The 20,345-nt window shown below is 44.6% G+C and overlaps 2 protein-coding genes across 3 annotated transcripts; both read left to right on the top strand.

The window, feature by feature from the left end:
* Window positions 1-242: 242 nt before the first annotated feature.
* On the top strand, window positions 243-12,565 carry dtx4a (deltex 4, E3 ubiquitin ligase a). Of its 2 annotated transcripts, none has more exons than XM_076112426.1 (9): window positions 243-469; window positions 1,078-1,292; window positions 2,917-4,096; window positions 9,325-9,386; window positions 9,701-9,862; window positions 9,974-10,035; window positions 10,163-10,483; window positions 10,594-10,683; window positions 10,792-12,565. In XM_076112426.1, exons 2-9 carry the CDS (start codon window positions 1,085-1,087, stop codon window positions 11,020-11,022), a joined length of 2,316 nt encoding a protein of 771 aa, XP_075968541.1. In that variant the 5' UTR covers window positions 243-469; window positions 1,078-1,084; the 3' UTR covers window positions 11,023-12,565. The 2 variants fall into 2 exon arrangements, with proteins under 2 accessions (XP_075968541.1, XP_075968540.1); XM_076112425.1 differs by having other exon boundaries at window positions 243-827.
* Window positions 12,566-15,333: 2,768 nt separating this feature from the next.
* On the top strand, window positions 15,334-18,531 carry msantd1 (Myb/SANT-like DNA-binding domain containing 1). Its single transcript, XM_076112449.1, has 3 exons — window positions 15,334-16,419; window positions 16,520-16,816; window positions 18,240-18,531. Exons 1-3 carry the CDS (start codon window positions 16,166-16,168, stop codon window positions 18,529-18,531), a joined length of 843 nt encoding a protein of 280 aa, XP_075968564.1. The 5' UTR covers window positions 15,334-16,165.
* The last annotated feature ends 1,814 nt before the right edge of the window (window positions 18,532-20,345 follow it).

Raw genomic sequence — 20,345 nt, 5'->3', positions numbered from 1 at the left:
TACATGTCTTAAAGCTGTTATATTAATTATAACAAATACAACAACATTTCAACAGTTTATACTGTGAAGTGTACAATGTGCGCGTGAGATGGGACATGTTCGTGATTGGCCAGACGGAGCGCTGGCTTAAATCGGATTGGACGTTGGAGATCTTCCAGGAGCGTGTGTGTGTGTGTGTGTGTGTGTGTGGGAGTGTTTACGCAAGTGCATGCGAGTGTCAAACATTTATTTTTCACCGGCCAAATTATCTCCAGTGGTGGGTGAGAGCCACATCATGGAAGTATGCCAGAGTCAAAGTAAACACAACTGTGTGCAGTGACACCTTTCTCAAAGCAATTATGTAAACAGAAATCCGGGATTTTTACCTCAAGACTGAAGACATTCTCACAGTGACAGATGGACCATTAGGCTACTAAAGCACCCAAACTGTTCTGTGATCTGACCGGAGACACGGAGCCCATCTAACCCGGTAAATATGTCAATCATTTGCTTGCAGGAATCTGATCCTCCCTCACCGACAGGCACAGATCTAGTATAAAAAAAAACAAGTGCAAAAACCTAGCACTGCACGATCAGAGCCATTCTGCCACAGTAACCTACTTCAGGAGTGCTGCACCACCGTGAGCATCCAAGTTGCATTTTCTCCTCTCACCCTAACTTGATTGTGCCGGAGAAATGATTTCAGTAGACGTCACTCATCTGCATAGGGAGTAAAAATGCAACCATCCTGCATCAAGCTTCTCGGCGCGTCTGAAACTCACTGTACCCTCGCCGTGTGATTAAAGGACCTACTAATTGCTGCATAACCGAAACTACAAACATGGAAGGTACAGTTTGCATGTCGTGTCATGGGCACAAAACAGATATATATATATATATTTATATTCACAGAGAAACACATCTGGCTTGCAAACTGTCCAAGATGGATGCAGCGCCGCTGTGCGCAGGGATGCACGGTGGAGCGGCAGCAGGTTGCCTTTAAACGCCCAATCATCCTCGCGTTTTTTTGCCTATACGTATTTGTCAGTTTTATTATTATTTTTTTCTCCCTCCCCTCCCCTCCCCTCCCCTCTGCAGGAGTAGGATGTTACTAGCATCCGCCGTGGTGGTATGGGAATGGCTGAACGAGCACGGACGCTGGCGGCCCTACAGCCCGGCTGTCTGTCATCACATCGAGGCAGTCATCCGGAGCGACCCGCGGTGTGGTAGTGTCGTCCTCGGCCAGGTGGACTCTCGCCTCTCGCCCTACATCATCGACTTGCATTCCATGCACCAGTTCCGACAAGACACAGGTGAGACGGCAGAGAGGCGCGCGGGGCGTTAGGTTGTAACGGCGCGGCCGGGCCTGAGGTGGAGGCCTTTTTAAAAAAAAATTATTTTACATTTTTTATTTTGCTCATGTGTGTCTACTTTATATCTTTGCAAGCCCTGGTGTTGATTCTGCTCCAGAAGTTGATGCCCTGGTTGGTTTTGTTGCCAAGTGGCTTCTCATTTTTCCTGCAGCAATGACTATGCCATTCTTTTTTTTTGATCAATTTAGATTCCCAATTCGAGCCTCCTTATAGGTTACACCTTTTCTGTATTATGTGACATTTCATTTAAAGGTGAGGCAGAGATGCTGTCTGCGATTCTGAAAGGTGTGGGGTTTGGTTGAAGTGAGTCATACTGGTTGGGAATGTGTGTGTTTTGCAACCGGCACATAGGCCACAGTAGCAGCTGAAGTGTCCAGTCACAGCCACCACATTTTTTTTTTACTGTCATCAGCACCACTGTCTTTAATAGCAGAATACGGGCATAATAAACCATCTTTCACAAGTCAAAGCTTCACAAGAGAGAGAGGCAGTAAGACAAAGCAGGGAGTTGTCAGTTGTCAGGCGTCTTACTTTGGCAGAGAAGCCAACATTTCCCTCTCTCTCTCTAAACATTGGCTGACAAAAGCCTTTGTGAAGTTTGTTTTCCAAAACCCAGCAGAAGCTGAATTGGGGGGAGGCAGACAGGGTGCCCCAGTCTAAATAGGAGACGACGAGGAGGAGGAGGAGGAGGAGGAGGAGGAGGAGAGGGGGGAGAGACGGGGGAGAGAGAAGGGTGGGGAAGAATTTCAGGAGTCTGAGGTCATTGGTGAAATGGGTTCGATGGAAGCAGGTCTCATGAATGAACCCCCTTGTTGCCTTGTTAAATGTCTGAGCAGACTGTGCCACACAAACTGTATGTTCCAAATACGTTTTTTTAGGAATTGTTTTTACATGATTTGTTTTTTGTGATATGAGATTATTTTTGTTGTTTTTTCAGGGGGCATCAGAGATGTTTTGCTTCCACGTCATATGTTTGATCCTACATGTATTTAAAATGCTTGGTTGTAACAATACTACGGGACATTTCTGACAACATTGCCTTGTGATCCCCAAAAAGATTTAATCTCACACTTGTGGATTCAAGCTCACTCTCATCCTCCAGAAAATTCTTTGCGCCCCCTTCTTGCGTTTCAGACACAGGATTTGATGTGTGGAGGCTTTACGGCGCACGGAGGCTCTGTAGAGTTTCTCTGGACACCCTGGGAAAGCAAACACAGCCAGCTTTTAGGTCGGATCGAGGCTGCCAGCCAATCAGAATTCAGAACACCGTGTGCTGTTACCAGGGGCAACCTGTTTGCCCAAATTCTTAGCGAGCAAACACAAACATGTTGAATTTGTTAGGGTTGCAATCTACTTGTCTGCGGTAAATAGTACCACAGCCAGTCTCTTACCTCCTATTGCAGCCACCTCTCGTCACTCCTCAGTGAATCTGTCCAAAGTGCTTTTCACAGATTTAGTCCAAATGCAATATGACTGTATTGCTAACAGCTGTTGCGCCTTGTCAAAATCCAAACACTGTGCATTAGTCTTTTGCATTGTTCTGACCTCCTAATCCCTGCCTCAGGTACCCTTCGACCGGTACGACGTAGCTTCTACGACCCCACCTCAGCGCCGGGCCAGGGCTGGTTGTGGGAGTGGGAGAACGACGCTGGCAGTTGGACGGCGTACGACACGGCGGTGGGCATCGCCATCCAGGCAGCGCGCGATCGCCAGCAGCCCTGGCTGGACCTGGCGCCGCTGGGTTTCTGCTACCTCATTGACTTTGAGAGCATGACCCAAATCAACGGGCAGACGCAGCGCTGCCGGCGCATCCAGCGCCGCTCCGACCTGGCCTACCCGCTGGTGTCCGGGCCCCTGCCCAAATCCCACCACGCCTGGGGGCCCATGTCCATGCCCAGCCACGGAGGACTGCTCGGCGTGGACGTATCCGGAGTGGGCATGGGGATACGGATGAGCAGCGGCGGGACTGGAAACGGGAGCGCGTACCCCAGCGGGGCGCTCCCGGCCTCAGCCATCACGTCCCTGGGACAGCCGTGCGCTTGTCAGCAGTGCATGTTGGTGCTGAGCGTCAAAGCGGGCGCCATGTCCGCTCACACTCTGGGTCGGAGACCGCCACAGACCAAACCACCTAGTCCCAAAATCAGTAGTTACCCGGTCCCAGGAGGGTCGTACTCACTAACCCTCCCTCGACCTCCTTCCCTGTCTCGGTCTTACTCCCCCCACAGGACGTCCATAGTCGGGGCGACAGGTGGCTTCAGTGTGGGTGGTATGGGTGGTGCAGGAGGTGTAGGTTTCATGGGCGGCGGTGGTTTTGGCGGCGCCAGCCTCGGTTACGGAGGAGGCTTCCCCCACTCTCTTTCCCTCCTCAGCTCGGCCACCGGTGCCCTCTCCATCTCCTCCACCCGACCCCCTCCTCCAGCTCTCCCCCCTCCTCCACCGCCTCCCACTCCGTCCTCCACCGCCCTCTCGTCTGCGGTCACCTCTCCCCCTCACCCCTCCACCTCGTCCTCCCTCTCCGCCCCCTGTTCCGCCCCTGCAGCGCCCGCTCCGGGCCTGCCTCTAATCTCCACGACTGCCTCCACCTGCACGCCGTCGCCTTCGGCCCGCGTCCTGGGTCCAGTGTCTTTGTCCGGTGCCGCTGCCTGCGCAGCCCCTCTGCCGCCCCGGTCCAGCCTAGCGGGGCTGAGCCGACCTGCGCTGCAGCGTATAGCCATGGCTCAGTCGCGTGCCCTCATTGCCTCTGGGTGAGTACACAACCACTGCAGTGGTACATCAGTTTGGTCAAAATATTCTTTTACAGTCAATGAGGTTCTATTGTCCAAGAAAAGGAAAGGAAACTTCTGGAAATAAAGTTAATTCATTGACAGTAAGGCAATGTCATTAGACACATGATTAGATTAAAGCTGCTATCATCAATATTATTATACTGACACTTATTGTTTAATGTTTGATGGGACATTCCAACGACATCCTCTCAAGCACCACATCCCTCATCAATATACTGTATATGAAGCCAAACGAGACCAACTGAACAAGAAATGTAAGACAATTCAGACAGTTGCTCTCTAATTTGTTCGAAGCCCTCATTACACAGTGTCTGACATCAGCGCTCAGTAGCATTCGTGAGCCTTTCATCTTTGTGACAAAAGTCCATCGGGTATTCGGACGTGCATTCACGCGGAACGAGCTCCCAGCAAGTGTTTCGCATTCCAGACATTCGCCACGCAACCGCTTAATGACAGATTTACTTTGCACACTCGTACACACGGACGTACAGTACGTAGTTTGTATATCCTTTTTCATGCAAACAATTTGTCGCTCAGGGCCTCAAGAAATCTGAAAAGCCTGGAAATGCTTTGTGTGTGTGTGTGTGTGTGTGTGTCTGTCACTTTTGAAACTTGGGCTGATTGTAAAAAAAAAAAGACAGTTTTGCTTCGCAAACCACATCTCGAACTGGTGTGTAACATCTGGGATGTCCCCATCGATATGGAACGCTTGATTTTCCCATCAGTGGCGTTCCTGTACGGGAGACTTCTCCTTGAGTTTGAGCGCAATGTCGACAAAAATATTGAGGTTTTTCTGAGCCCGCCCACCTTTTAGCGGTCGAATCAAATGCGAAGGATTTTATTTAAATAAATGCGATGGGTTTTTTTTTTGTAGAAAATCCACATCAGACACAAATAAATATTCAGAGCAGAATATTCTTATATGTCTAAAAACACAACAGTCGTTGGCATCAGTGTTAATGAATGAAATCCATCACAGTGTCCAGGTGTCATAGCCAGAGGCCGCTGATTAGCAAGATGTCTGGGGTCGAGGTTGGAAAGAGGTTACGGGAAGACTCGAGGACCAAGAGCACTGCTGTTCCTTCATCATTTTATCATTCCTGTCAGTTGTGCAGCTGGTTCTCCTTTGACGCCTCGCTGTGAGCGTCCTACGAATTTTAGCAACAGAATCCAATTATAGCCTTTCTTTTTATAACATTTCTGACAGCGACGTTTCTGGGGTGCTCTAGATTTCACTTGTTTTGCAGTTGTGAGAAGTGAATCAAACGCATGCAGTCACGTTGGCATGATCTGCACGGAGCTGCTTGTACTGTGAATAACAAATCAATTTAAAAAAGACCACATTTCCGTGTGAGCAAACCCAACATTGCCCCAGTAGAGAATCCCAACTCTCTGAATCCTCGCATTAGCTATCCAGCTAAGCCTCGGATTAATACCAAACACCACAGGCTTAATATTCCTGCGCCAGTAATCTGTTTTTTGTGTTGGGTGAGCTGTGTGACCGACCCATTCTTTCAACCTATCGGGTGAGAGCACCTGCTGCTGCTGCTGCTGCTAAAACAGCCAACGTCACAGATCAAGAAGAGTCTCTCTCTGGTCCCATCGGCCGGGGATTCTCTGCTCACCCCTCCGACGTTCGCTCTTCTTCTCTCCCTCTATTTGCTCTTAGCGCCACTCAGTGCCCCTGCTGTCATCGCCTTATTGCTTTATCCCCAAATTCTAACTGGCACCACACGGGTACCGGAGCAGAGGAGGGAAGGGGCTCCTTAAGCTGGTGGACCCAGTGGTAGAGCTCAGTACGTGAAGCTAATTAGGCTCACATTTATGTATTGAGTAATTTAATGAAGAAAACAATTGACCCTTTGAAGCATTGCCTTCATCAGTTGATATAATGTTTTAGCAGTTTGCCTATTCTGCAGGTTCTCCACTTCTCATTTGGTGTAACTGATGTTTAACTTACAGTTTTTCGAGGGCAAAACTCAGCGGACACACCTGCTGTAGCAGGAGCTACCACAGAAGAGTTTTTAGGACTTTGCCAGCTGTTTATAATTCTGTCCTTCAGGACAGATTTTGTCCCCGTGGTAGCGTCCCAACCGAGCAAAACAGGTGTGTAAAGATCAAAATGAAGGCAGAGTTTGAAGATGGGTGTGGTCCGAGCAAGGGCACCGGACGTAACAGGGTAGGAAGTGGGGAAGGCAAAAAAACAAAACAAAAAAATCATTATATTCCTCAGAATCAATAGCTCAGTGTTATATTAAGGCTTTAATATACAGATAAACCAAAGTGTCACAGCAGCGAAAAGGATGTACAGGATACAGAATGCAGATAAGAAACCTTAAAGAGCTAGAATATATACACGACATCCAAAATGACGCATTGAAAAACAAACTACAAATCGCCGTGAGACGCATGTCAACACAAACAAGCAACTAAATGAGGAAGTGAGATACATAAAAAATGTATACTAACGATAATATCAAAAGTTTAGACTTTATTATGATTCCAAGTTGGAATATATATATTTTTAAAAGTACAACATTTGTTGTTGCTATATCATTGCAAGAGCTTGCCTGAAGTGGAGCAGATGGTTTCCAAGTGAAGTGTTCCGAGGGGTCGCTAACGTCACAGATGGTCTCAGTGATGAGAGTGGCCTTTGGTCCACACACCTGTTGTGATGCTTTCTCCTCTCACTGCACTGGGTTTGATTTCTGCAAGCGTGTCAATGTCACAAAACCTACACTGCAAAGTGTGTGTGTGTGTGTGTGTTGCCACATGCTGGCGGCTTGTGTTCCCGTCATCCAGCGGTCCAGATGGAGGTTGCTCTAATGCCACTAGATTAGCCGGGATTAAAGAAACGTGACCAATCGACACTTGTTTCCCATCCTTTCTCTGCTTTTCCTTCGCCGTCCTTTGATCTGTTTTATCATATGACACACCAATGTCAGTCAGCTTATTATGCTCAGGTTTGACCCAGTCAGCCAGCGCGTCTCTGTGACTGTGTGTCACAGTAAGCAGATTGTCCGGTACTGTACAATTCAGTAACTCTTGACTGTAAGTTTCACTGTGTCACGGTTGCATCATTTATAGGATCTTCCAGCTCATGAAAACACTGTGCTAAAATATGTTGTTGCTGCCAGAACACAAGCTTCAACTGTCAAATAATACACCACAGTATGAATTTTGTAGAAATACAAAAACAAACATCAGTGAAAACAAAGTTAAATGAACTGTAATTAAATACAAATTACATATGTGGTGAAAGACACAGTAAAAGATTTCTAGGGAGAGTTTTTAAAAATATGTATTTATGCATATCTTTCCCATTGCACAAATCAAGAGGAGAGACTAAATGGCAAAAATAGAGGAACAGCAGGACAGACTGAAAAAAGGAACAACCCACACACATAAAATAAAATGAATGACAACAAATGAATAAATAAAGGGTGGGCTGTCTTTGTGAGAAAAAATAGAATGAATAAAATACATAAAAGATAAATAGATTGATGCAAATATCTCCACTCGGTAGTCGAGGAGCAACGGCCCCCAAACACCAAAAACACATAAATGTAGCTCTTCTATTTGATTGGCCTTCTTTATTTGTTCGCATTAATCAATAGGGTCTGTGGGTTGTAAACATTACCGCTACAGTAAAAGAGAGCGCAGTGAGTTCAGAGGGCAACTTCAATGGATAGCTTTCATTAATGTGTTCAAATCATCCCGCCCAAATCTTAGGTTAGGATTTTGTGACAGCAGGTGTGCTATCCATCCAGTGGCAGTTTGTTCGTACTTCAATTAGTCGTATGTGCTCGTGTCTGGCGGCCTTATGGCGGCCTGGCAGTGTGACATGGTAACCGAAAAAAGGTAATCCCCGCTTGTGACGGATCTCTGGCCCAGAGTTTGGTCAACAGATGGAAACAGGTGGATAATCCCTATAAAAGGAGACCTGACAGCCGCACACAAACAGAGAAAGAGAGAGACAGGGACAGACGAGTGCCGGAGGAAGTCAAATACTGCGACGAGTAGAAAGTATTGCTGGAAAATCTTGAGTTAAAAAAAAAAAAAAGACTATTATCAGAATTGGCACACCGTAAGTACACGCCTCTGGATAGTAGTAGTGACGGTTATCGTGCGGTTTACATGTGTGTTTTGCCTATTGATGAGCAGAGATGCAGTACAGCAGTGGTGAAGGATGGTTTGACATCTGATTAAAACTAGTACCCTTCAAAACATGCCTGTTCAGAACCGGCAGAATGCTCGGCCTGCGGTGCTGCCCTCTGCTTTCTGGAGAATCGCACTTTATTAAGTTTTAATGTTTTCATTCGATATAGTAACTGTTTAGATTCCCAGTGCGTGGTCAGTTTATCCAAATAACGCCTGTCTGGAAATGTGCTGCCACCTACGGGGTGCCTTGAAATCGCCCATCGCTTTGCATATTTCAGTGAACCCACAGTGTTAACCTAACAGTCTGCTGCCCGCAGACCCCTGAGGCTCCGCCCCCTGCTTCCACACAGAGCTGCAAGCTTGTTTATTCAAAGTTTATTCATATTGAACGTGTTGCGTGTCCAAATTCTACCAAATTGAATAAAGCACCCCATTGGATCCCCAGCAATACACCCGCCAAGTGTGAAGTAGATCGGATGAGCGGCTCTTGAGATACGCGAAGAACACACAGACAGACAGACAGACAGTTGCTTTACAGTTAGATAAAGGTTTCTTTACTGCTGTCAGAAATATTTTTGTTAAGCAGATATAAGGAGTGCATCCTTGTGCTCTTTAATTAGTTTGACCTCCTGATTTTAAGTGGAAAGTGACTTCCTTTCATCTTGAAAAATAGCGAATAGAAAAAAATAAGACATTTGCCACGTGCCCGTTGTCGATAATGCTGCCGTACACACGATGCTAATCTTAAGCCTTACAGAGCAGGAGGTACCTGGTAATTATAGGACAGTAAGTCAAGTCGTGATGAGCAGCATCTGTTTGTTTCTCGACATGACTCGGCAAAAGCTCTTTAGCCTGCTGACGTTGAGTGAACTAGAAGCTGGAATATTCTCTGTGCCATTCCACCTGTTTACATGTGACTCGTCTGATGCATTGAATTTAGCCCGAGGTGGCTAGGCCGGTTGCACGTCTGCTTTTTAGTGTGTCGGCAATCTGTAGATTAATATGTTGGTTCTCCTGTTTTTCAGAGTACCAACTGTTCCAGTGAAGAACCTGAATGGATCAAGTCCTGTACACCCTGCGCTGGCAGGTAAATACATTGATACAACCATTTTTTTCCCCCTCATTATATTTAAATCGATGAAAAGGGCTTAATTAAAAATAGGTCCGCTTTCAAAACTTTGAAGATGCATCTTACTTCATCCAGCTCTTTAAATAAACTTTTACTTTTCACTGATTTACTATCCTACAGACGCCACATTTAATGACATTTAACCCCAAATTGAACTAGTAAATCCCCTGACCAGACCTCACATAGATGATTCCCTGGATAAAGAGCTCCTCGCTCACTGAGTAAACCCCAAATACAGTGTCTAACATTCCCTCTCTGCTGGCTGTATCCAGGCATTACAGGCATCCTGATGAGCGCGGCAGGACTTCCCGTCTGCCTGACCCGCCCTCCCAAGCTGGTGCTCCATCCTCCACCCGTCAGCAAGAGTGACATCAAGCCCATCCCCGGTCTGGGCCACTGCTGTCGCAAAACCACGAAGAAACAGGCTCGTAAAGGTGGGTTTGACCATGAAGACGGCTTGCGCTTTTTCACCCTCATGCAGTCGCACCTATCGTGTGCATTCTGGTCATAAACAGATCGTTTTATTCTGTGTTTCCGTCTCATAGGAAAGACCCCTGAGGAGGTGGTGAAGAGGTACCTTCAGAAAGTCCGCAATCCCCCAGAGGAGGTGAGCTCTCCTTTTTGGATGTTTTTTTAATTTTGTTAATTTGAAAAGACCCGTTTTAATTGACTAAACCTAAAACGCCTGTATCAGACTGGGCAAGTCATAAGTCGTACTTGTCTTCCCGTCTCAGGACTGCACCATCTGCATGGAGGCCCTGGCCGGGCCATCAGGCTACAAAGGCCCCGGTGTGGGCGGCATCTCCCGGGCCGAGTCGGTGGGCCGCCTCGCACAGTGCGGCCACCAGTACCACCTCCAATGCCTCGTCGCAATGTACAACAACGGCAACAAGGACGGCAGCCTGCAGTGTCCCACCTGCAAGACCATCTACGGAGTCAAGACCGGCAACCAGCCCCCGGGCAAGATGGAGTACCACGTCATCCCCCACTCGCTACCGGGCCACCCGGACTGCAAAACCGTCCGTATCATTTATAACATCCCTCCTGGCATCCAGGTAAAGTCTTACCCATGCTTGCATGAACACTAGCTTCTAAATGATGACTACAGGGAAGCGTTATTGGATTTTGCTTGGATGATGTGATAAACTTTGCTCTTGCTGTTTAGGGCCCAGAGCACCCGAATCCAGGCAAACCCTTCACTGCCCGCGGGTTCCCCAGACACTGCTACCTCCCTGACAGCGAGAAGGGACGCAAGGTAAATGAGAACTCTTCCCTACAGTCGAACTTCCTGTATGTTTTCAAGTTAATGTGACTGGAATCTGTGATGAAGCGTCATCTTTCCTTTCTTCATCCCTTCGTCCAGGTTCTGAGGCTTCTTCTGGTAGCATGGGACCGCCGGCTCATTTTCTCTGTGGGTACATCCAGCACCACGGGCGAGTCGGATACAGTCATCTGGAACGAGGTGCACCACAAGACGGAGTTCGGCTCCAACCTGACGGGCCACGGCTACCCCGACCCCGGCCACTTGGACAACGTCCTGGAGGAGCTCAAGGCTCAGGGCATCACCGAGGAGGAGTGCCTGCCCAGAGACTGAACGGACACATTCAAAACGCTGCAGACGCGGGAATAAACACACGCGATCTTGGAACGGGATCCGCAGCCGGACAGACGAATTATTAAGTCTGCTAAAAAAAAAAAAAAATGAACAAAGGGAACTTTGACCAACAGAGGTGGACAGCAACTTCAAAAAACGAAACTCTTTACGGGAGCGTTAGAGAAAGTGTTTCACCAGAATTTGCTGGGAATAAGATGTCTCTCATGACTGCATGAGTCAGTTTCGATACATGGGAAAACTTTTTTTTTTCTCCCAATGCAGTAACGGTGTCAAGATCGAAGATGTTATTCAGTGAGACATTTGAGACCACTGTGCACATACAAGTCAGTGTTAGATAAAAAAAAAAAAAAAAAAACAACAACAACAACAACTGTCATTTATACTGTGAGACTTCATTTCAAGAATGTAACTAAGTGAATTTTGCTGAATTGATAAAGTGTTTAGCGCTGCTGCTGCTGCTGCTATGTGGAGCTGACAGGAGGTTAAACTGAAAAGGAGTGAAGGTCTGTAAGTTGTTTCAAGTGTTAAGTCCACAAGCAGAAGAAACTTGTCATTGCAGATAAATATTTCAAATGTATAACTGGATATCTGAGCATGAATATTTGCTGACCTCTAGTGGTACTTTTCCAGAACTACATTCCTGTTTAGGTTTGATTTATATTTTATTGTATTGTTGTATATTATGACTACTTGATATATGATATTGTTTCCATTCGATCATGTTTTTTATATTTTAATTAGACATTTTGTTTTATATGGTGTGTTTTCTTTGCATTGTTTTCAGGTGTGGGGTGAAGTTAAGATGAGCTGCTGGTGTACCAGAGTTTGCCTGACACTTTATATGCCATATACCAGCCCCCCTTTCTTTAACAAAAATCTTCTTTTTTTTTTTTCGGTATTTTGTATTAGATTAGCTCACAAACTGACATTCCTTAATTGTTCTGCCCTCAGAGCATGGGTGCATTTAATAGCTTTCTATGTCTTCTTGTATCTGCATTAATGTTAAGAACTGATAGAGGAAAGGCTACTATGGATTACACCCCCCCCCCCCCCCCCCAGGAGGAGTAAATTCCCAAAAAGCTAAGATTGGACCGCCTGCCTGAGCTCAGACTTGCACAGAGCTTTCTACTTAGTATCAAAATGAACCGGACAGCTTGTATCTCCTGTATTATTGTGTAGGACACACACACACACACACACACACACACCAGCCTCAAATGCTCTAATCACACTACAAAATGTGCTCCATCAGTTGTTTTCGTCATATGTAGTTTTTGCCATGAGCGGGTGCAGAAGACTATCTCTTGTTGTGGATCCAGCTTTGGCCAAAGTGGTCCAGTTAGTTTGCATTCGGTCCATTGTGGACCGGTTTATTATGAGGTACAATAGATGAGATGTACAACATTAAAAGCATTTATACTTTATGATACTTACTGTATGCACTGTACTGTATGTATGTGTTTTATGTGCACAAATTTGCATTAAACGTTTTTCTAAGGTTCAAAGAGATAACAGAACTTTACTCTGGTTTACTCCTTCATTTTATATGTAAGGTCTTTTGTGTTTATTGAAGTCCATATAAGTGCCAGCTTTCATTACTTTAAATGTTTGCTGTACAACATTCAGAGAGTTTATATAGCATCAAACAACAGCTTGTAATATAAAGATATAACGAAGTAATGTCTACCTGAGCAGAGAATTAAGTCACTTGTCCTTTGTTTGTGTTGTAATCTGAGTTTCTCTCTGCTTTGTTGACATAGCTGACCGGCCGGCCTGCCTTTTAGTTCGTGCACCCCCCTTCCCCCCCCCCCCCCCCCAGGTAAGACTCTGTTAGCACTGTCGCCATTGTTTGCAGACGCTGTGGCAAACTGTAAATGCAAATTGATGCTAAATGCTAAAGCTTTGTGTAACGGTAGAGAAGAAGTGGAGAAGAATCCGTTTGCTAACATAAGCTAACATTAGCAACATATGCTACTGGTCATAACAGACCAGGGGTGTCCAAACTTTTTTCAAAGAGGGCCAGATTTGATAATGTGAAAATGCCCAAGGGCCAACAGTCCCTGCGGACATTATTTTAAACAATACAAGTAGCCTTGTAGATAAAACGGGGATGAATTTATATCATTGTATAAAGAGAGTGACATGAGAAGATCAATCTCATGTCTGTAAGTTAAATCAGCTATAATCACTATTTTAAAGTGATTAGTGACTCGTCTAAAACATTTAAAAAAGGAATAACTTCAATAGAATCATTCTATACACTGTAGCTTCTTTACATTCTAATAGAATGTAAAGAAGCTACATTCTGATACAATGTAGCTTCTTTACATTCTATTGGAATGTAAAGAAGTTACATTGTTGCCTTTTCTTTTCTTTTCTTCCCACAAGAACGTAATTTTGTCAGGTTGATAAAAAAATGTCACTTTACTTCCTGACATTGTTATTTTACCACAGGGGTGTCCAAACTTTTTTCAAAGAGGGCCAGATTTGATAATGTGAAAGTTGCTTCACTTTTCTAGCACGGTCGCTCTGATAGCTTGTTGTAGCATTAGCATGTTTGGTCTCGTAGTGTCTCTTTACATTATATTCCTTAAACGAGGCAACAGTCTCATGACTAATTAGGCAGACACAGTTGTTTCGGTTTTCGGTGAAAAAAATATTGCGATCTCCAGCTCTCCTGGAAGCGGCGGCCCTCATTATCGACTTTCCTTTTTTTACCTGCCGTAGCCAGGACAGGTCAAGGGTCAGAGCCAATTTCAAACAGCCAGACAGTTACAGAGTGGTGCTGCCACCATGAGGTAAAAAGAGGAATTGCATGTTGAATTTGTATGATTTATTCATTCCGTTTTGACTGTGCTGGCGGGCCATAAATAATGCATTTTAAGACAGAAGGTGCGGGCCATATAAAATCTGACCTCGGGCCGTGATTGGCCCGCGGGCCGGACTTTGGACATGCCTGTAACAGACCAAAAAAGACTCAAGCAGCAAAAGAGGGGAAAGATTAACCTTTTGCCTACTGCAGAAACTAGTACGCAGTACAAAATACATGCAACTTGCATATACTACAGTATAGTGAAGTGGGACTATCAAATGGAAAACTCAAGAAATCAGCTTTTCCTTATGTTTGTGTTTTATGTTACATTGGATTTATTTGAATGAATCATCCAGCAGCACCACACAGATACAATCTATTTAAACTGATACAATCTATTTAAACTGCTGTTTTGGGCCTTTTTAAAACTGTACAGTGGTCACATTTACTTGCAAACGTTACTGTGTTATAGATAGATATTAGCAGTTATAGAGACATTTTCTGCCATTATGAGCAAGATGAAATTAGAAATCTGTAAAAGTCTCCTGGAAATTAGATCCTGTAGTTACATTTTACAATGTAGTGGGATTTTTATACCGTAGATGTGGGTACATTACTTCAAGACAAGAGCGGCGCATGAGCAGTTTATCTGTAGATTAGTCTGGCTCCTGGATTAGTAGTCTGGATTACTTCCACTTTAATGAATGAAAAAATGTATGGAGATAATTAAACACAATTATAGTGGACCCCAGCAAGAGGATTTCATGATCTTGAAACGAACAAGGGTTAATGACTATTTACATTGTCCCGTGAGAGAAACACACCTACCCTGTTTAATTCTGAACAAAAACTGTCAAGGCAACAATCACGACCTTGCAAAAGGGAGTCAGAAAGCAATGAATATAAACCCATACCCAAAAGACTGATTCACTTTTTTAGAAGCATCCATTTTAACTGCACACTGGAGGCATCGGTGGAAAAACAAACCTTTCACAGCGACTTTCATTTGCCCTTCCATTTCTGTAACCGCAGAGATGATTAACGTCGGTCTTCAGTGACAGATGTGATGGATCGGGCAAAGATGCAAATTTGTAGCTTGAAAATGCACCGGCCGCCTGTCAGGTTACTGAGGAGCAGATGGGTCAAATGTCTAATCAGGCCAGAACTGAGTTAAGCCGCACTGACAGCAACTAGTGGCACTAATAAAGATGAAGTGAGGGGGGGGGGGGGCTTGTGTGTTAGTGCCTCACCGTTTCTGCACTTTTTAGGTGGCAAAAGGCAATATGGAGAGACAAAGAAAATGTCAAAATGCTGCAGGGGAGGGAGCAGTTTGAGTTCTGTGCAGTGTGGCTTTGATGCATAAATATTCTTGAAAGAAAGATTGGGAACAAAGAGGGCGGAAGAGAGAAGGGGAGCAAGAGAATAAATGCACATAATATGGTATAGATTAGGGCGCTTGAGATGGGGGTGGACGGAGATCTGCCCCCTTGCTGAGATGTAAATGGGGGAGGGGGTCTCCAACTGGTCAGAGAAACCCCTCCTGCAGGGCTCCATTGTCTTCAACCCAGGGCTATGAATAGAGAGCTGATTACAGATTACAGAGCAGTCAGCATTTTGTATTGCGTTGCAATGGTGCCTAAGTGTTTCACAGTTTTTCAGTGAGCTGTTTTTTTCCTGCCTTTCAGGGCTAATCTGCAGCCTGGAAGTGTCTTCCTCTCTTCTCCAGCAAAACCTCCGCCGTCCGTCTCAAAATGACTCTATTATTAAAAGCTTTTAAACGGAGCAGTGTGTTGGCTGACGACCAAATCCGGTGCCTCGTTGCCAGGGAAACACATACCCTCAGCACTCCTTTTTTTTTTTTTTTTTTTCTCCCTCATTCCCCAGAGGCTCATATTTCAAAACTGTCAGCGATCTCATGCAGCTCACACTGCTGCCTTTCAGCTAAAAGCTTTTTGTGCTGCCAGTGGAGCAGAGTGGAGAGGAAAAGGAGAGCGGATGGGAGTGGTTAGAGGAGAGGGAGGGAAAATGAAGTCCTCCCCTTGCCGTTGCCAAGGCAACTTGATGTCACGGTGACATCACGCACCACTAAAAGCTTTTAACCGGATTCCTCTCCCGCCTTAGGCCCCATTTTGAGTCCTCTTTCAGCTAGGCTAGGGGGAAGGGCACAGGCAGGACGGTGTGTGTGCCTGCATGCATGTATTACTCCCTCACTGCAGATCCAACACGGCTCTTAGCACAGTAAAAGGCTTTCAAATACAACCACTAAAGATCCTGTTTCTGCAAGCAGGCCAAGAGACACCATTTTGAAAAATGGCAGCAGAGGACGGTTTCAGCTACCTAATGGCGGGTCACAGTGACAAACACCGGCGGGCCCCGAACTGGACCGACGGGGAAATGAAAGCCCTCCTGTACGTGTGGGAGGAACACCACCCCGAACTGAAAATGAGCAAGAGGAACGCCAAGGTTTACGAGAAGATGGCCCAGAGGTTTTACCAGCTGACCGGAGAGCAGCGCTTCAAAGAGGAGATCAAGATGAAAATCACCAACATGTCATTTCAATACAGGCAAGTTCCCGGATCCAAATGGCCAATCAGAGGTATGACAACAAACTCCAGCTGTTGCATGACTTTAAACATCTGTTTTTTTTGTTTTTTTATCCAACAGGCGACTGAAAGCCGTAGTTTGTGAAAGTGGGGAGACGCCGGACTGGCCGTATTTCAAGGCAATTGAGAAGATCCTCTCCAAGCCGCTAGAGAACGGGCGTGTGACTTCTTTGGAGTTTCAGGCCTCCGGTGCAGGTCCCTCCACTTCCTCCCAGTCTACAGACAACCTGCTGCCCAAGTGCGAGGAGGCGGTGCTGGGATTCCTGCCAGAGTACACAGGCTCCTCAGATGAGATGGAGATAAAACAAGAGCTGGACTCTTTGAGCTCTGACAGCGAGACACACACGCAGGACTCCAGGTAACAGGAACTAGTGATGTATATTTTTGAAGAAGAGAAAAACAAAAAGCAACAGTAAAACAAAATGGCAAAAGCTCAAGGTTAGCTTTCAGCCATATCTTGTCGTCTTTCTGAGCCGATAAGAGAGAAAGAGATTTATATGATATTGTCATATGAGATAATATCATATAATATAACGCCTTGATATGATACTTTCACATGACAACAACGTGATTCACCATATAACCACCTGTTATCACATCGCTGCGTTAACAAAGTAGCTAAAACCATCTCCATGACATCTTAATCACTCCGTCTGCTGAGGAAAATCAAATGATGTGGCTGAAATAAGCAAAACGTGTGCGGGTAATTGTTTTTGCAAAACTGCTGATTTCAAAACTGAATGTCAAGACTGAACTTGCAAACTCACAAGTAAGCGTGTCATTAGGAACAACTTGTGGAGCTGCACCGTAGAGAGCGGAGCAACGTAACTACAGCAAGAAGTGAAGTTGAGAAAAAGGGGATTGAAGTTTTCTCTTTAGTATTTTACGACAAACAAACAACAATAACCATTGGAAGACAAACTTCAGGGAACATGAGCGGAGAACACATGATTTAGAAAACATTCAATACAAATTAAACATGATGTATTCCCTCTTCTTTGCCCTGAACTGAATATAATTATTTACAAGTTCATGAATATGTGATTTAAAAACAGCTTAACCACAGCAAGTCATGAGTTCTCCAAGTGTAGAAAGCTAATCTGCTAAGCTAGGCTAGTTACCTTTTTAGCAGGAGTAGTTTAGCTGTTTTTTTATCCTTAATGATGGGATTTTGCTGCTGCCTTATTTACGTGGGATAACAAACTAAATTACTATGATGTTAGTTTTTCCAAATTGATATGTTTCAATTACAGGAAACAGCTGGGGGAGTAAATGTAGCTTCAACAGAGGCTAGCTGTGTTTATCATCAGATTTGGCTCTCTTGTAGCAATTTCAAATTTTACACATGGTTTTCTTTGAACTTACACATATATGGCGTAACAAGGTGGGAACAGTCGGTACATTTGTCTTTAACCAAGTCTGACTTAGAAGGATTATCTTCAGCTAGCTTGAGCTTTGCGGTCTCTAGTGGTAGTTGACTGTTTGGTTTGGTGTTTAGCAATGTTTTAGCAGCTGATGTGGTAAAACATTTACTTTGGGTCTGGTCTTAACTACATTTTGACTTAGTTCCTGTTTACATCGATGCTAATTTAATTAGTTTATTCTGTATTTTTCAAGTACTTTTGGTTCTCAGGTTCAACGATTTCTTGGTTTTGGAGAGAGTTGCTGATGTTAACAAACTGTTCTAGATCGAAGGACTAACAATGAGCTCTTTGCACCTAGAGGTGATCTCTTACCACGAGACCCTGTCTGCTCTAAAAGGCCCATTCTCTGTTCTCCAGCTCCCACCCTACTTCAGCCAGGAAAAGACATGCCAACAAGCAGCTGTCCATGAAGAGGAAGAAACTGCGGGTGATGCAGGCCATGTTACAGCAACAGAGGAAGTCGAGCCGGGCCATAGAGGAGACGTGCCGGGAGGTCCGTCGAGCCATGCAACAACAGAACCTCCTGCAGGTGCAGTGTCTGCAGCTGCAGGAACGTATGATGAACCTTCTCGAGAAGATGATCCAACCTCCCTCCGCCACGTCAGCATCATGGGGTCAGAGTGGGATCAAAGAACCAGTGAAACCATGAAGCGTTAGGGTGGTCAGGGTGAGATCATGGTCTTGCCTCACTTATAGCCTCGTTGAAGCAAGAAAAATAATAATATTTATTTTGGGTTTCAGTTCAACACAGAACATTTTTAAAGGTTTATCATGTTGCGTATGTCAAAGTGTAGCTCTTATCAGTGCAGAGTTACAAAAAATGTACTGTCATCATTTCTGAAAGTGTCCTCAGCCTGCATATCATAAGTGGAATGGTCCATGTTAATAACCATAATGACATATGCTGGCATTTAAACATTTAATGTATGTTAAGCCCCTATGTGGGCTTTTATTGTAGGGATAGCTGTATCAGATCTCCTGTCGTGATAATTTGTCAAGTGTCCTATTAAAATAACTGTGGGAACAACAGCGTTGCAAAAAAAAAAAAAAACTTATCTTGTTACTTTTTCACTGTGCCAGGATAATTACAAGTTGAATAACGTTAATGCCAAAACAGGACAATTTGTAGCATTAAGAACCAGAAGTTGAGGCAATAATGAAGGGATTGGAAATGTTGTCAGCAAATGCCAACATGACCCACATACATGTCTATTTTGTGAATCTTATTTAGCTGCAATAAATAAAAAATCGGACAATTTTTGAGTCCACTGGCTCATTTTTATATTTCATATCCAGCAAATTCAGATTATGCGTCACTGTGATCACAGTGACGCATAATTGGACTGCCACTAGTGTCACTAATTGGACTGACTTAGGACAAACAAATGACATGCAGTTTAATCACGGACGGCATTGTGCTTTTAGGATTAGATAAAGGCCTGTAGGCCAAATGGAGACGGAAACAGAAACGCTTTTTTTCTGAGATTTCAATGCTAGAATATGCAAAGATGTCCTGTTCGTATGTGTATTTCTGCTGAATAAAACAACACACCGTCTACCATTATTTATTGTCTTTCATTTTTACTGCAGAGTAGTTATTGACATGCAAATATACACAGAAGGCATGGCCTGATAGAGCCGAAATGTTAAAGTCTCTGCCTTTCAGCCTATTTTAAGAGGATTTGGAGAAACTGGGGATTAAGTTAGTTTCCTCGCACACTACACCAACTCCATGGAAGTCTCTGCTTCATGTAAAAGGAAAATGCAATACTGTTTGTTCAAGATGTGAAGCAAATATTGCTACCTGTGATATTGCTGTTTCAAAAAACATAGGAAATAAACAATTCCTTCATGACAAATAGCATCAGGCCATTTATCAGTAATCACAATGCGACATCTTTTATCAAACCCTCTCTCTTGCAAATGTGTGGGCTGCTGCACATGTGTAATAAAGCCATGTCACAGTGCAACCGTTGCTGCCCTTTGACCACAGAGGTATTGTTTACAGACAAACCACAATCAATGCTGCTCCTGTGTGGAAGAGGCAGCAGGGCGGGAGAACCACATGCACAGTGATTGGGAGATACTGCAGTAACAGCAAAATCATATAGGTAAGACTAATAATCTGAGTGTTATTAATTTATATTGAGAATTTATCAACATTGAATGTTTGTGTGCATTTTAAAATGTGACATATTTCCGGGATGATAACAGAGCTTACACTTTGGCTAAATCACACTATTTCCATATTTAAGTGGCGTTATTTAGTAAAAAAAACAACCTAAATGCTTGTTAAATGAGATTTATTTGCAAAATGAAGACTGTCAGCAGTCATCACCATCAGCCAATAGCGTCACTCCAAAGGTTTGAATATTGAACGTGACACACGTGGTGATTGGCCAGAGAGGGAGGTCACGTGTTCCAGAGACGTTACGCTGTCATGGTTACAATGAAAGACGCTTT

This window comes from Anarhichas minor, unplaced genomic scaffold (genome assembly GCF_050575085.1).
Source record: "Anarhichas minor isolate MPS153535 unplaced genomic scaffold, ASM5057508v1 ptg000049l, whole genome shotgun sequence".
NCBI lineage: Eukaryota > Metazoa > Chordata > Actinopteri > Perciformes > Anarhichadidae > Anarhichas > Anarhichas minor.
The sequence above is the reverse complement of the archived record's forward strand: the minus strand, read 5'-3'. Positions and strand labels throughout refer to the sequence as shown.